Source organism: Cololabis saira, chromosome 22 (assembly GCF_033807715.1).
Source record: "Cololabis saira isolate AMF1-May2022 chromosome 22, fColSai1.1, whole genome shotgun sequence".
NCBI lineage: Eukaryota > Metazoa > Chordata > Actinopteri > Beloniformes > Belonidae > Cololabis > Cololabis saira.
Window position 1 is genome coordinate 6240950 of NC_084608.1, and position 17979 is coordinate 6258928.

The 17979-nt window shown below is 41.8% G+C and overlaps 1 protein-coding gene across 1 annotated transcript in view; it reads right to left on the bottom strand.

The window, feature by feature from the left end:
• Positions 1 to 3116: 3116 nt before the first annotated feature.
• jcada (junctional cadherin 5 associated a) overlaps positions 3117 to 17979 on the bottom strand; it is a 37596-nt gene continuing 22733 nt past the window's right edge. The window contains exons 3-5 of the mRNA XM_061713142.1: positions 12961 to 13962; positions 7094 to 10590; positions 3117 to 5369 (exon numbers count right to left, since the gene is read on the bottom strand). Of these exons, the coding sequence (XP_061569126.1) occupies positions 5335 to 5369; positions 7094 to 10590; positions 12961 to 13962 (4534 nt within the window). The 3' untranslated portion in view covers positions 3117 to 5334. The remainder of the gene's footprint in view (positions 5370 to 7093; positions 10591 to 12960; positions 13963 to 17979) is intronic.

A 17979-nucleotide genomic window follows, 5' to 3' on the forward strand; every position in this document is an offset into this window, starting at 1 on the left:
CCATCAGGTTTGGATTTTGGAGGGATAGAAATAAAGATGAGACTTCCACTGTATATAGGGCTGGATATGCCACCTCACTACTTTCCTTGTCCATTTTGAAGGTCCATCCTGTCTTTTTCCAGCAGATGGCACCATCAGTCTGAACGAATGAAGCTCAGTGACGTTCTGGAAAAGTTTTACACCAACTAATAAATGTCACATCAGGCATGGGCAGCAGACGTCACAGTGCACTGAAAGCGGAGACATGAATAAGCTGGTCCAAATAAATTTGGGTCTTCAGATTCTATACCTGTCGCGCTCCCAGACAGAGCTGGGATAGGCTCCAGCCGATCCCCGTGACCCAGAAAAAGTGGTTATCAATATTGGCTGGTGGATGAAATTAACTAGAATATAACTGGACTGAATGGGACTGGAGTTGGCACTGAGGCGAGCTCCCACACCTCCTAGGGGGCACCTCTTACGAGGTGCCCCTATCCTGGTGAGCTGATTCCCTCCTGGGTCGGAACAGGACCAGAATCTCTTTATTGGCCAAATGTACAATGTACAGATTTGAGGTTTACATATGTTCAAATCTGACACTCTTACAGAGTGATATAATGACACAATTCACATACAGTAGGTCATATTTGAGGCTTCCTGGTGTAACCTGGATGAAATTAAACATTTAGTCAATGATATGTGTTGGATTAAACTGACATTGATAGTTGATATTTTAATACTTGGGTTGCTTTGCTATACCAGTCTGTCCACATACTGGTATATTGTCCACATCTGTCCCCGTCCAACACAGAAATGGTTGCAAAACTGTGCCAGTGAAGAGCATTTTATTAATCCAGGTTAAATGCTTTTGGTTGAACTTTTGGTTTAATCAGTTTATCAGTGTGTTTGTCTGGTTTTGCTATAAATTATGTGATTGTAACTTTTTATCTTTACTGGTTGAATGTGTTTGACATCTGAGGTTTACGTTCACAAATCAACACGGAATATGTAGTAGTTCCAAAGATGAATTGGAGGACAGTCCAGTAGTCATAGATATGAACTGGCAGCAGGTACAGAGTTGTTTCAGTTGAGTAATGCACGTGTAACATTTACAGGGGCCTGGACACCTAAACAGTTAAACATAAAATGAATACAAATATTTGGCAACAGTCCCATTGATTAGTTTTTCTTTTTTTTTTCCTGAGCACCTTCTATATTTATTTCTTTGTTCTTTGTTCTTTTTTATTATTATTCACAATAACATGAGCATTACAGCAGCATAACATAAGCATACCAACATTATATCTCTACTTCTTGGTAATAGCTTTTCGAGCAGCTACACTTAGCAAACCAAACAGGTATCTCGATTCCACAACCAGAGATACAGAGTGCGCAAACCCAAAAAGAAGCTCGTCCCAGTTAAAGGAGCATGAGGCTCCTTTTAAGAAATGAGACTCTCTAGCGCCACCCTTCGCTACGACGGCCGTTGGGGGTACTGCAACCAACAGCAAAGCCGGCACGAGAGAACGGGGAGAACGCGCATGCAGCGTCATGTGACGTCACATCCGCAGCCCAGCGCGGGAAATTTGGGCCGAATTGCAGCACATTTTGCAGCACACAGCCTGTTCAAGGCAACGGAGAGATACACTAGAGGGCTCATTCTTTTGGGTTTGGAACGCTTCCTCTGACATTATTACTAGAAAAACTTAAAACGTATACAAATTATTTTCAAAAATCCTGCCTCAATCCTGCCTCAAGCTCCTTTAAAAGCAACATCTGACCCAAAAATCATCACTAACTCTGAATGGATTTTATGCCAGAAAGCATTTACCATTGGACAGGCCCAAAACAAGTGGTAGTGGTTGTTCCTCCTGGGAGCCACGTAACCTCCAGCAGCTGGAGGAGCCTGAATGGTGACAGCTCTGAGCAGGTGGAATAAAATATCTGATAAGAGACTTCCAGCCAAAAGAGATTAGTTTTTCTTTATGTAATGATTACATTCTTTCTCCTTATATCAGGGTCATTTCCGCCTGGTTGTAGCTCAGAAGAGCTTACAGGTACGAGGGAATCTATAGAAAAAAAAACAAGTTGGTTGGTTTAATTCACCGTACGAATTGTTACAGATGACTTTTGTAATTCTGTATTTGACCCGGTCTTTGTACGTTTTGACCGTATAGAAACGTAATTCTTGCCATTGTAAGAATGAGATGTACCTGCTGGACTCTACTGCCCTTCCTTTTTAACAACTGGTGCTTTTTATTATTTTACCTCTTTTCTTATCATTTTACTTGATTTTATTTGTTATATATGTTTTAATTGTGCCTTGCCGCTTTTAATGTTGATGTAAAGCACTTTGAATTATATTGTGTTGAATTGTGTTATACAAATAAACTTGCCTTGCCTTGATTTAGTATGAAATATGATGATGTTGTCCCAGTCTGGCACTGGCACCCGGCATGCTGTTTCATGCTTCTGGGGGTATGTTTAAATCAGTTTGCTAACATGAGACAGACAATAAAAATGCATACATTTCCTTTCAAAATAGGACATATTAACATGGGGGGGATAGTGAAAAAATGGTCTGACCATAACGAGAAATGATGTCGTTTTTATGAAGTCTTTAAGGCTGAATAGTGTACAACATGATTAGATATTTACAGGACAGTTGTTCCAGATGTTCACCCCTTTGACAGATACACAGTGTGTTTTTCAAATAATAAAGTTCCTCTCATGTTGTATCTGGTGTCCCTCATTTTAAACAGATTCTGGACATGTGGAGGTAGAAGTTTGTTTCTGGCTTTGTACATGGTTTGTATTGTAATATAATCAACTAAGTCCTTGAATTTCAGATTTTTTAAGCAGATGAATAGTGGGTTGGTCGACTCACGGAAAGGTCGTTTACTGACGATTCTTATGGCTTTCTTTTGTAATAAAAACATTGGATTGGTATTTGTTTTATAAGTGTTTCCCCAAGTGTTCTACCTTTCTGTTATCCAAAGATTTCTCTACTTCAAGGCAACTGGACAGTAGACATAAGCTGCAACGCTTGCAGCCAAAGGCGTGAATGGGGTGAAGAGGGTATACTGCAATAAACCGATGAATTATATCCACGCATGGAATAAATCACAGACAAAATGGTTCATGCAAACATTTTTATTTATGAATAGTCTGCTGTACTGTACAATTGAACACACTTGTCTCTATTTCTGATCATTTCTGATCACACCAAATGTAGACAAGTACTGTACTTTCAAACACAGCTCCCTCTACACAATAATCTAAAAATACTTCGTTCTGATTTAAATATGTAGCTTAACTTTTGAAAAAAAAATATACATTGTATGAAATATAACAGTTGTTAACTGGATAGACTATATTGTACCAAATGCAATTATATGCAAATACACCTTCTCTGTGACTTCTTACGCATTACATGCACAAAAAAGGCGGAAAAAAGATGCTGTGCTTACAAAACAAAACAAAACAAAACAAACAAACAAACAAAAACAAAAAAAAAAGAAAAGCTGTACATAATTCTGTATGAAAATAGAAAATATCAAAGCAAGATGTGCACCAATAGTCTAGATTATGTTACAAAGAAGTCGCAGTACAAAAAGACAAAAATGACCAGATAACACGTTACCTGGAGCACAGAGGTACAGGTACTGGGCTGGAAACGGGACAAAGACAAGACCTGTCTGGAAGTCTCCACTGATGAACTCGAACTAGAGTTGTGTCCATGCAAGTCTACAACCAGTTCCAACAGGTTCACCACGCACTTCACATACAGCCGGATCAAATACCGATATGGGTTCGAACAAGCAAACCAAAAGTTAACGCGTCACCTTTGAATTTTGCCATTAGACCTGGTGAAAGTTTGATGTCCAATGCATAGCATAAAGTTTGGTTTGGTATGTTTGTCAATTTGTCCTATTGCTACACCACAAGCTAGTTTATGTGCACAACTTATAATAGCATTGATATGTCAAGCTTTAAATTATTGAACATGTTCAGATATTGTGGTTAGTATTTCAACAGCAATGTTCTGTACAGCATCATTACTAAGCACTTTAAGCTTAATATTATCATTATTGCCTAAAAATTTAATATGTTTTCGTTTTGATTAAAATGGGATGGAGTTACTGATGTTCAGTTTAAACCAGGAGTTGTAAACCAACGACATGGGACACGTACGTTACAGGGAGTTGGTGTGCAAGGCAGACTGCCATCAGTGCAGCTACATATTGTTTCCTGCAAAAAAAGCACTTTTGAAACCACAAATAAACTGACATGGAGATGAATGAAAACTGCCACACTCAAATACAGACTTATGTTAATGCCACAAAACGCACAGCGACTGTCTTTGGGGACACTATGAGGATTAACGATAGACGTTTCTGGTTTACAGTGTGAGTGCTGATGCTGAGAGGATTCCTCCGAGTATAATCTCTCAGTACGTGAAGACATTATCAGGTGCTAATAACACAGAGCCAGTAATCTCAGCAGTGCAAATCTAACACTTGTACCAAAGGGTTGAGCTTTAAAGCAAATGAGATTAACTCCTTGGAATTTTATTACGACTGAAATCATGTCACAAACGCCCTGTAAATCACAACTATATTGCTTTTGAGTGAAACTACTCGAGGACCACAGTGTTTCTCTTTGCAAGCTAAACTCTCCAAGTACATTCTCCATCACACAAGTATAAGAATAAAGAGTGGGGTTTCATTATTGATCGCACACCCAAACATAACACTTCTGAAAATCTAATCTTTTCTTAAACATACATAAGAAAATAAACATTTCAGATTCATGTCTTTTTTTTATATTCTTAATAAAATCTTATTACTCTTTCTTATTTACATTTGGTGCATGTTAATACTGATTGTAATGCAATACTTCTGTGTTGTGGTGTTCTCTATTACATTACTCATGTATGTTTGTTGAGCAGAAGCTGTTTTACATTCATGTTTTAACACCGGAGCTCGCCGACGAGCCCGAGTGTGGATGGAAACGATGTGACGGCTTTTTCTAAAAAGCAAAAAAAAAGACAGCACGAAGAGGAGAAAGTCCACCCGCTTGAGTAAAAGAACCGATTCAGAGGCAGAGAGAAAGGAAGAAGCTTTTGCAGCACCAAGACAGTCATTTCAGCGGACTGAAAGCCACCCCTCTCCGTGGACCCTGATGAGGATCTGGCGGATATAGAAAACGGACGGATGACGGCCGGCTCTGTTCGGCGGTACTGAAGAGTGCAGCCGACTGAGTCGCGAGGTGAGATGAGAGTCTTTGTTGTTGGAACGAGCTGTTAACTTGGAAAAGACAAGTTTCCACAGTGGTGAAGGCAGCGGTCAGAGGTTACACCCTCTCCACTCGACTGGGGTCGTAAGAGTCTGATGAGAAAACAGAGAAGAAAAGTTCAGACAAGAGCCGAAGCAAGTTAAATGGATATATCTGCTTTACTAAAGTTTGCCACATCTTCTCGTCCAGAGTTAGTTTGTTTGTTCAGTTTTCTCACGCATAACAGAACGTTTAACTTCAATTATCTTCAGTGATAAACATTTAAAGCCTTTTCAAAGTCACAATTTCCAAGGACTGCTTGAAAACACAACATGTCCCACGTCCTTCCTGATTCCACCGGGTTAGCGTTTAAAGGGCTCACAGAGTGAGAGCGCTTAATAAGGAAAATAAGACCGGATAATTCACTGCCGCTACACAAGTGGACCGGTGGCCTGTCATATTCAAGAGCTCATAGTAATTTTTTCCTTTTCAAATATGTTTACATGATCAGAAATAAGTGGTGACTGACATTTATGTGACTATTAAACTATTACCTAAAAAAACATTGTATTCACATTTCTTCATATTATTATAATAATAATAATAATAATAATAATAATAATAATAATAATAATAATAATAATAATAATAATAATAATAATAATAATAATAATTATTATTATTATTATTATTATTATTATTATTATTATTATTATTATTATTATTATTATTATTATTATTATTATTATTATTCTGCTCTGGACATCACAACTCTCTAGAAGAGCACGCCAGGAAGATTTGGTGATCTGTGTTCATTCATGCCAGGAAACCAGTCCCAGCTTAACTAACCGGGTACATGGCCCAGTTAGAAAAACAAAAACAAACAAACAAAAGAAAAGGAAAGCCGTTTACCCTTTTCGTAAAGATTCAATTAAATGAATGATGAACAAAATGCTAAACTGAACCTTCAAAAACGCTCCTCTACAGGACATCGATGACCTCACACATGTGCACGCGTTATCAACAGACTGCATGATGGGAAACTGCATACAAACCAAACTTAAGTCTGAAGGCGACATGCGCGTTTGTGACGGCCTCGTACTCTAATGGCGCTTTTCCACTAGTACCTACTCAGCCTGACTCGACTCGCCTTGCCCTCGTTTATTTTCAATACCCAGATCAGAAGTAGGAGGTTGGAGTGAAGCTGCTGTGACGTATTTGATTGTGTGATCTAAACAGAGAAGACAACACTAAAGATGTACAACCTGGAGGAGATGATAGATGTGCTGCTGGATCTGTGGCTTGTGTTTGATATCAAGTTAAAACATGAGAGCGAAAGAAGCTTCAAGCGGTGCTGCTTATTTTTTTTTTTAGTTTGTCTCTGTGCTGCTGAAAAGTCAGCTGGAGCCGCAAGCAGCTATGAAGTGACAGAGCTGCTGGTAGATCTGGTCGTTCCTTATCGCCCGTCTAGATCCCTTTTTAATTCTCTCCTCAGCACCAGGTTTATGAACATCTGCACCTCAGAGTTGGATCATGAAACAGACTTTTGCTGCCATTGCTGGTTGAATAAAATGTAGAAGCCGCGAGTCGCTCTTTCGCGGATTTCCACCTCCTGATTCAAACGTCTGATGGCCCCGCCCCCCGACCAATCGGTGGCCTGTAGTGTGATGATGTCAGATACAGCCGACTCAGCCGCTTAGAACCTCGACAGAATAGTTCCAGAAAAAGTATCTACTCGGCACGTTAGACCCCTAGTGGAAAAGCGCAAAAACCGAGGCGAGTCGAGTCGGGCTGAGTAGGTACTAGTTGAAAAGCGCCACAAGTGATGTGCACTCACCTGCAACGGAGAGCATCTCCTCCTCCTCCACACTCGCAGGGCTGCAGGTTCCAGAGCTGAAGCTGAGTGGCAGTGTTATCTCTCTCTTGGGAACGCTGCGTGGTTTCGGGAGGAGAGGAGGTTTCTGGAGCCTGGTGCGCTGCTTTGGTCTGGGCAACTGTCCAGCTTCTGCGTGCTGAGTGCTCTTCGCTCTGCGGACCACATCTGCTTCATGGTCATCTTTCACCACCTCCAAAGGGTTTTCGCTGTCTTCGTCCACAATTTTCAACTCCATCTCTTCTTGTTCTTCTTCCAATTTTAATTTAAAAAGTACTTCCCTACTCTGTTCATTGTCTGCTTTTAGTACTACTGTAACAGCCACGTCCTCTACCCTCTCTTCACGTATTTCCTCTTCTTTGCACAGCCTGTAACTTTCTTCTATTGCTTCTTTAAGATCTCCCAACTTGCCGTGTTCATCCAGGTTTTCCTCCTCTTTACTCCCTTTTGTATCCACATCCTCTTCTTCTGGTTGCTGTTTGACTGTTTTCTTCTTAGGCTCTTCCTGAACTTCACATTCCTTTGTATCATAATCTGTGTCTTCAGGACCGGCTTGTCCTACAGACTCTGGACTTTTGAGGCTGAGACATTTTATATGAGAGTCCAGTTCTGTCGGATGGACCACGTTGTCTGTGGCTGCTATGACCATAGTCGTGGTTGATGAAGCTGCATCTGCTTCAACCGGTTTATCTTGCTGGCATTCGCTGAGTTTGCAGACCCCGCCTCTCCCTTTCTTTTTCCCACCGTGCATGCTCAGTACGAGCTTCTCATCAGGGCTGACAGGCAAAGACAGGGTGAGCTTACTGGGTGGGAACTCGGGAATTTGTAGCCCTGACCGAGTCTCTGTCTCGTCTTCACCGTGGTCATCGCTGTGCTTTTGTTTGTCATCTTCCTCTCGTTCCTGTAGGTCAACACCTGACCCCGTCATCTCAAGCTCCTCTGTATCTGCTCCCAGAGCGACCAGGGACTCCTCTTTGACTTGCTCACACTCTCGTATCACTTGCTGTGTCTCTGCTAAAATGTCCATCAGATCGGCCTCATTGTCCATTAAATGCTGGTCAGCCACACCTAAGGCCTCCACCGGAACAGCTATACCCAGGATCCGTGCCGCCCTCTCCTCTATAGACTCATTTTCAGGGATTCCCTTGGCACATTTGACCTCATACAAATTGCTGAGGTCCTCGGTAGGTAGAGCATTGGCTTTCTCCTTAATAAGTAACCTTTCTAGGTGCTTATCTGCTATTGTTGAGTCGTCCTTATAGGCCAGAGGCTCAGAGAGGGCAAACGTTTTATCACTGTCATCGTCCTGAAACACAAAAGAGACCTCTTTCCTGTGCCTTGAGTTGGGCTGCAAGCTATCTTTCTGAGGTGATCTTTCCCTCCTAGCTGAAGAGTTGTTTACCTGACCCCTGAATGGTGAAGTACTTGCTGATTTAACATTTCCCTCAGTACTCACTTTAAATTCAAGCTCTTCATTTAAATTGTGCTCAGAACGACTACTATTCCTAACAGGTTCTGCTCTGGACTCCTGGGAGAGCTGCACTGGGTCAACGAGATCCTTGTGTTCCAGTGGAGACGGGACTGAGAGCGAGCGCTGCATTGGCTCTCCAGGACCACCGGGAGTCTCAGTGTAGACAGTCAGCCCCACATTCCTCAGCAAGGACTCTTGAGGGACTGGGATGTCCTGTCTGTAAAACTGGTTCGATTCACTGTATGGGGGAACGGACGACAGGGAACAATCGTATCTCGGGCCTGGGTGAAGGGAGAGGTCATTTACTGGTGCCATGCTGTTGACCTGGGGCTTGGAGAAAGCACTACTCACATCCATAGATTCGAGATCGGCACTAGAAGCAAAGGACTTTGACCTCTTTTTTATATTGGTGGGCTTTTCTATGTGCAGCGGAGGAAGACTGATTGCCTCCCGGCCCGGTTCTGGACCAGCAGTGAAATGTGCTCCTGAAGCTAGTCTCTTATTTACCCCGTCCAGATCGTCAACACATTGAGCCAAAATTGGTCTCTTGCTAATTGTGTCTTCCATCACTTTATTTATAGTCTCCAATTCACCAATGACATCACAGGGTCGCCGGTTTACTGGCTTTAAGAGGAACTGACCGAAGACCACCTGCTCCACACTCTCCGGGGGACCGCTCTTCTTTGGGGAGGACTGCTGGTCTCCCTGATTGTGCACCTTGGGGCGAGAGGGTGAAAACTGCTGAAGCGACGGTGTGTGTGCTGGGCTGAGACTGAGACGGGAAAAGGCGCTGTTGCTGGAAAGATTGAGATTCCTCTGACCTGCCATGGGGTAGCCGTAGGACACGCTACTGCTGTTCCCAGCAGCACTGTCAGTGGTTGTGTTTGTGGCAGACCGGACGGGCTCGTGGTCCCCAGAGGGGCTCTGGGGCTCTGGGCTTTTTACCACCGTCAAAGGTGAGCCGGTCTGAGTTTCCTGATTACGGTACTGATTTCCCGGCCAGGACCCAGCATAGCAAGACTCTTTGTCTTCCTTTGCTTGGAGCGCCCAGGCATCGATGATCTCCTTCCGTAAAGGAGCTCTCTTGTAATTCCTCACCGAGGATGTGCTGCTGGTATGAAAATGAGAATAGGGGGATCTGATGGGTATCTCATTCACGGACTTGCTACGGATGTTTGGGCTCTCTTTGAGGCCGACGGCAAAAGTGTCACTTTTGGTAATGGTCATGCTTGGCACTGCCTCATTGTTGTTCTGATCAGCCATCGAGTCTTTGTTGATTTTACCTGGTGTGTGAACGGGGACCGACACAAGGCAGAAGATGGTCTCACTCACTCTTCTCTTGCTGTGCCGGATGTTGTCTGGTTGTGAATCTGGCACAATTTTCTTCACTTGGGTGATAGTTTCTGCAAAACCCTGCTCTGAACTACACCTCTGACGAGAGGACGCTGCTGCTGATAGGACCTGGAAGGCTGAGGAGGGTAACGAAGGAAGAAGTTGGGTTTTGGGATTTCTGTTATTGCAGTTTTGGTCAGGTGCTTGAAAGTTATTGACAGTATTTTTGTGCAAATCGCTTTGCCATCTCATGTTGTCATTGTCAAAGTCGCTAGAAGATGTCTGTTTTGATTCATCTGCCAATTTGGCAGTGATGAAAGGCCCCAGTGGTGGGGGCAGAAAGGCACTGTTGTCGGTCGCAGTCTCCGACACGGTGACACTGGGAAGCTCGTTACGGATGTGGCGGATTTTGTCAGCGTCCGTGAGGGAGTTGCCACCTAGGGCTGAGGAGATGTGACGGATACGGGGATCATCAAAGGGGATATACTGGACTCCACCTCCCGGGCGGTCCTGGGTAGAATACACAGGACAGAGCTGCTTCTGACTGGACATGCTTCTCTCTCTGTGAGGATCGGGCCAGGAACCAGCTGGGTGTCTAATGAGCCAATGGGATCCATCTGGAGCCACTTGTATCTGCTGATAGATGTCTCCTCTGTACCTGCGGGTCAAAAAAACAAGGTCACACATGTACAACACATACGGTAAGTTCAATGATAAAGCGTGAGAACCGAACACTGCTTATGGCTCCGCTCCACCGCAGGGCTGGGGATTGATTCAAAGAAGAATCGATTCGATCCGTTATTGATTTGGGTTAGTGTTATTAAAACTGTTTATTGAGCTGTTGCATGAATTATATGACTGTGTAGTTGTGCAACATATGAATACTAGTATTATATTGAGATTCAACAACAAGCATTGGCAGCTAATGATGCTGTAAGGACCAATCACCTCCCAGAATGCTGATATAACTGCTTTCAGAAACATTGTGGGGCAGAATTATCAAACAGATCCAGGCAGCAAACAGAGACGGATGAAATCGCTTTTAGTTTTTCCTACATTTTTGGTCTTTTTCGGTTTTTCATTTTTGAGAATTTGGTTTTTAGCATTTTATGCAAATGTAACCCCAAGACAGTATATAAAGTAACGAAATATAGACAATTTATGCAATTATAACTGAAAACTTTAATGTTTTCATACCTTTAAACATATTTAAAGGCAAAAACATGGCACTAGTTATTCTCATGACTTGCTTTTTTGGGCATAAACAAAAAAATACCAAAAGTTGTAACATAATGATGAAAAAAAATCGATCTTTACACATATGAATCAATTTTTAGGAATTAATATGAGAATCGATTTAGAATTGGAAAATCGATTTTTTCAACACAGGGCTACTCCACCGTACCACCCGGTTCGAATGCTATCAGTCCATTGAATGGGAATTTATCAGTGTAATCAGAGCTTTGAATGGTGTGAGCAGACGGGATACTGTCTACCCGACGGGTGCACCGTACCTTCAGCCGAGGTAAAGATAACTGAACATGATGCATTTATTCATAGTTACTTACAAATATCACTAGAAGATGAAAAAGAGCCTAAATTAATTGAGTGCCGGGATTTCTTCGTTCAGCGTAGATCCAAGAATTTCCTAAGCTGCAATCGATTATGATATACAGGAATGAGTTGGAATAAACATAGGAATTTCAGAATTGCAGGTTAACCTTTAACATGGAGCTTAATTTCAGTTGAAATATATTATTTTAATACATAATTTGGTTAAAACAATCAGATTTAATGCAAATACAGTTGATTTTCTATCCTCATTTATTCATCTTATCCATGTTGTTCATTGAAAGTTTTCGTTAAAGTTCCATCAGCAAATACATAAAAACCAATGTTTTGTTTTATTTGTAATTTGCATTCATAACCATTGATATTCATGTTTGTAGATGACAGATCACCACACATTTCTCAGTAAATCTCTTCAATACAAGCTTTTGCATTCATTCCCAGTTTGCAGATTGGAATATTTATGAAATTCTCCATCTTAGTTTCCTATGGAAAGTTACTGGAACGTCTCCAGAAACATTCTGCAGCCCTATTTCGCTGTTTAAACCTGACCGAGAAAACCTCCAACAGTCTATCCAGCACTTTACAACAAAGTACAGAGGATGATGCCAAATGTCTCTGGAGATTCCCAAACTTTTCTGATGAATCAGCATCACAAACTCTCCAAACTAAACTAAAAACTAAAAGAGAGGATTGCATAAATAACATTAAAGTTTCCTCTGGGAACTTTCCTTAAAATCAGCAATTTAAAGCCAAACCCTGGTTTTGTTAGCAGGAACTTCAATTTTTAAGCTTTAATTATTATTATTAAAAGGCAGCCCACTGCTACTAGTCTAACTAGTGATGAGTTAAAAGCAGATGACACATTTCAGTGTGTTTCCATGTATACTGACGAATAAAGTGAAAGAAAAAAAAATATTCGGTGCGTCCGAAATTCCATATTAAACAGTATATACTCAAAAAGTATACTTAAGTTCGGCACATTTTTGAGTAAATATCAGTAGTATGCATGAATTCCGACATACTACTCAGAGCCACATGGCACTTCCTGCCGTTGGGAGGGGGAGTTGTTACCATGGTAACAACCGCTCCACTCTTCCCATTTATCCCGGCCGTAACAAGATGACATTATATAATATTATTATATACAAATATTAATATTATATAATAATATTATTATACTTAATATTATACTTATGACATATACGTACAGTATCTGCGCAGCACTTAGCAACCAAACGCTGCTGTATTGCATTGTGGGAAGTTTCTGCTAGTGTCCATCAATCCACACTAATACATTTCTCCAGAATGAGTATGGATAGTACATACTATTGTGTACAGTATGTACTAATGTTTTGCACTAAAAAATCTTATATACTGTTTTTGCTACTCATTAGGGTGGAAGTATGGGATTTTGGATGCAGCTATTGTTCCAGGAAAAGAAAAACAGCTTGATTACCTGTAATCAACAGAGATGTCCCCGTATCCCCGGCGCCCTGCTCCCATTATAGGAGCTCTTTTATACGATGGGGGAGGGATGTATCCTGGGGGTCCAGAGTCCTGTGCAAAATAGTCCAAATGAGGATCGGCTGTCCTTGATATGGGAAGGGGTGTTCTGTCCCTGGCATGGGGAACCACTGACTCTCTGCCGGACAGAACCTCACAGCTTCCCCTGATCTGCTGGTGCATCTCATAAGATGGAGGTCTGGGGGGTCGGGTGAAGCGGGCCTTTGGTGTCATTGAGAGCTGGTTAGCACTGGCTGGTCTGCCGTTCTCCGGCCAGCGGGGCGCCCTGTAAAGGTCGTGCTGTGACATCGGATGTCCGTTGGCCCGCTTGTACAGTCTCTGGCCAGACACGGCAAAGTCCACGTATTGCAGGCTCTCAGGTTGCATCATCCTGGGCAAAGATTGGGATTTGATTTTGGTCCTGGGGTTGACCACCATGGCCTCCGGTGTTCTGGCGCGGAGCCGCTGCTGTTCCTGAGCCCAGCGCTCGCCCTCGCTCTGCGACAGCTGGCGGCCAAAGATTACAGCTGGATTCCACTCCTCCGTCCCCAGGCTTTGGCACTTCCTCTCATTTGCCATCCTCCACTGATGGAGAGCTGCTTCTCTTTCTCTGGACCGGGCCTGAGCTTGGGCCTGAGCCTGAGCGTGACCTTTAGCCTGAGCCTGAGCCTGGGCCTGAGCCTGGGCCTGGGCCTGGGCCTGGGCCTGAGCCTGAGCCTGGGCCTGAGAACCCCAGCGCTGCCTCTCCTGGACCGGCCTTTGACGGTCATCTGCAGACGGCTCCTGGCCTCTTGCTTGCTGAGGCCCGTCTGGCCTGCTGTAGACTCCTTGTCCCCCTCCATGGGATTCTCTGTAGTCAGCATAGTCCAGTAACACAGTGAAGTCTTGGCCTCTCCTCCTCCAGTAGGAAACGTCCTTGGACGATGCCTGAGGGCCTCTGTTGCCATCACAAAACCTGCGATGAAACATTTGAAATAAAATGTTAATACACTTCAGTCAATGTGTTTACCAGTAAACACAAAGCTTTGATTCTTGGAGTTCCAGACGATTCAAAGCCAATTTGCAATTTGATAAGATGCTCACTCAGGATACATCTGAATTACATGCTCTTAGGAAAATTAAAGCAACCCAACAGTATGAAGAACAGATCATCATTCTTTTTTCTTTTTTTTCCCTCCTTTTTCTTTTTTTCCCCTCCTTTTTCTTTTTTTTCTTCTTTTGTTCTTTCTTACATTTTCCATATGGACGTTTTTCAATAACCTTGTTATGGACTCTACAATAACACTCCAGGGTCTAATTTACTCATGACTAGACTGAGACTCATGATTTTACGGATCATCTCCGCTGCATGTCCTCTTTAGCTTTTTAATATAGACAAAAATTTAATTTATATAAATTTTATTTTGTAACTTGCTTTATAGAATGTCATGTCGCGACATCTGAGTACTAAATTAAGGAAGCATATTTCATTCACTTGAAAAAAAAAATTCTCTTCTTTTTTTTTTTTTTTGGCTTTGGTTTTTCGGGATAATTATTTGTTCCTTGCTTTTAGGTATTATTGTTTCTGTTTTTTGTAGTAATTTTCCTCATCCTCATCCCATCATCATTCTTAAGGTACAACAACTTCTAAAGGAAAATGTGTAAACTTCTTACAAGTCGTCTGGTGGGGTCCATGTAGGGCAGTGGTCTTCATTCCTGGTCCTCAGGATTCACTGTCCTGCATATTTTAGATGTGTCTCCGCATCAAAACACCCTGATATAAATGGCCGTGCCACCAACACGGTTGTGCAGACCTTGATGACAAGTTGGCAACAGCCATTCATTAGAAGCAGGTGTGTTGATGCAGGGAAACATCTATGAAGTAAGATAGATTTCAAAAAGATGTTTCCATGTTTCCATGTTATAACTATTCGTATTCGTAATGATAAACATTTGTATGTAAGTTTGTTGGACCCAAAATTCCCAAGAGTCTTTTTTAGGGTTAGGATTGTTTTTATGTGAGTATGAATCTAAAAGCCGTGAGTGCAAAGTCTTATGAATACAACTCTAATTTCTACAACAAGAGTTTTCACTGTGTTTTCACATTTCAACAGTTTTTCAATTCGTACCCATAAACTTGAATTCGTGTTCACAGTGAAGACTCGTAGTCGTAGAAATTAGAGTTGTATTCATAAGACTTTGCATTCACAGCTTTTAGATTCATACTCACATAAAAACAATCCTAATCGTAATAATTTATCAGACTTATGTGTGACAGCAGAATTTTGGGTACAACTTTTTTATTTACATACAAATCATTACGAATACGAATAGTTCTAACATGGACACATCTTTTTGAAAGCTATCATACTCCATAAACATCTAAAACATGCAGGACAGCAGCTCTCCAGGACCAGGAATGCAGACCACGGATCTAGGGATTCCTCTCCCACTAGATGGAGACAAATGACTAGAAGCAGCAGAGCAGTGTTAGGTAATTTGGATTTTCTGCGGGGACATGACGATCATATTGCTCAATGACAGACTGTGACGGTTAGTCCTTCAATGTCTTCTGAAGCAGATCCAGCTGCAGGAGCAGTGTCACTAACAATCTTTCAGTTAATTTATTCTTTTATTTCCTAATCTGAGAAAATGAGCTGTACATCAGTATAAGGAGCAGCCACCGAGAAGATGTCTGACAGCAGCTCTGACGGACAGCGCGTCTCTGCATGCAGCCTAATGATTCCTTTCTATTTGCAGAGAGACAGACTGACAATGTAAACAAGACGCGAGCACATGTGTCCTCGCTCTTGAGGCCTCGGCCACTGAGCATCCTTGACATTTCCATCCATGATCATTACTAGCCAGGAATGTTTGATGCAAGGGGGGTGGGGGTGGGTGTCTAGCCACAACAGTCTGCAAAAAATTGGAGGGCATTTCATGCAAGATGGGTTACTAACATTAGTCTAATTGGCTCTAAGTAGCCATTTCTAGTGGGAGTGCCAAGATAGGCCTGCGCCTTATCTAAACTAAAGCTGCCATGCGATGCATTCGGGCGAGGAGAAAAGAGAGAGGGATGAACAAACAGCAGACTGAAATCACATAACATATGTCTTAGCAAGTCCCACATTCCCAGAAGAATGCTCGTGAAAATGTGGATTATAGTTTTTTTTTTAAAAAGACTTACAAAGAATTAACCAAAAGACCAACAAAAGCACTGATTTTCAAGGTCACTTGCTGGTGGCTGAAATGAGCTGACCCCACGAAACGGTCAGGGAAAATGCTGAAAAGCCAGGTTAAACTGCGCGGACACGCCAACAGCTGCGTTAACTTTGTCTCGGTTACAGCGCAGCAACGCCCGTAGCCGCTGCAAACAAACTAAACAATCCTGTTTTCAGGAAAAAACAGACTGACTGAAGCCAGGCGTCATCCCTGGAAATATCAAACATTCCAACACTCCTTCCTCAAGAGGGTTTCAATTGCATAACTCCGGTCTCAACTAAAAATAGCCTTCCATCCATATACATATTTAAATATTCTCTATATGCTCTTGTTTTATTGATGCGATATGCATTATGTAGGTACAGTAGATAAAATGCGTTTTGAAACGGTGGAGGCCAGTTAGAGGTATTGATTATGTTTGAGGGTAAAATGAGGAACAGGGCATCCTGACAAACCTGGCAACCTCTGTGTGTGTGTCTGTGTGTGTGTGTGTGTGTAAGGTTTGCCCAGAAGCTGTATTGATTACAACTCCTCGCATCCCATGCGGCATATAAAAGCATGAGCACGCATTATCCCGCCTCTGCTGCTTAAGACTTGATTAAGTGGAGGAAGAGAAGGGGAGCGCAGAAGAAATGAGAGGAAGTCACACACACAGGGGGTAACGCAGACACGAGAGAAGATGGCAGGAAGGACGGAGCAGCAGTGCTATTAAAGATGTGATGCAAATCCCCCAAGCAAAGCTCCTTGGTAAATTATTTCATTTCATGAATCACGAAGCAGCTTAAAAGTGAGTGATCGTGTCATCAGCTGGTACAGTGTACGGGCTGCAACAAACACTTCCCAGTTCTGTTCCCTGGTTTTGCCTGATTTAAGTTACTGTTTAGAGGTTTGGGGGAAATACATATAAAAGTTCACTGCAACCACTATTCATTCTGCAGAAAAGAGCCATCAGGATCATTCATAATGCCGGTTTTCGTGAATACACCAATTCATTATTCTTCAATTCTAAAATAAACACATTTTTTGACATAGTGGAATTCCAAACAGTACAATGAAAGGGATGGGCGGTATGGACTAAAAAATGTATCACGATAATTTCTGGCATTTATCCTGATAACGATAAAAATGACGATAAAAAAAATACCAATTCAACTCCACCTTTGTAACTAAACTGTAATGACTCAGATCCGCCATGTTTGTTACACAAAAACCTCATAAACGGGAATTTATCTTTCTTTCTTTCTTTCTTTCTTTCTTTCTTTCTTTCTTTCTTTCTTTCTTTCTTTCTTTCTTTCTTTCTTTCTTTCTTTCTTTCTTTCTTCTTCCCTTCTTCTTTCCTTCCTTCCTTCCTTCCTTCCTTCCTTCCTTCCTTCCTTCCTTCCTTCCTTCCTTCCTTCCTTCCTTCCTTCCTTCCTTCCAAAAATCAGCTTTACACTAAAACGTCATCAACAGGAATTTATCGTTTTTACTGCGAGATGACAAATTCTTACCGTGAGGAATTTTTTTGACGGTATATTGTGAACGGTAAAATATCACCCAATCCTAATGTATGTATGTATGTATGTATGTATGTATGTATGTATGTATGTATGTATGTATGTATGTATGTATGTATGTATGTATGTATGTATGTATGTATGTATGGGTGTATGTGTGTGAATATGTATGTGTATATGTGTGTATGTAGATATATATATATATATATATATATATATATATATATAGATATAGAGCAGATGGAGTTAATATAGAGATAGTATGGTGTAAATAA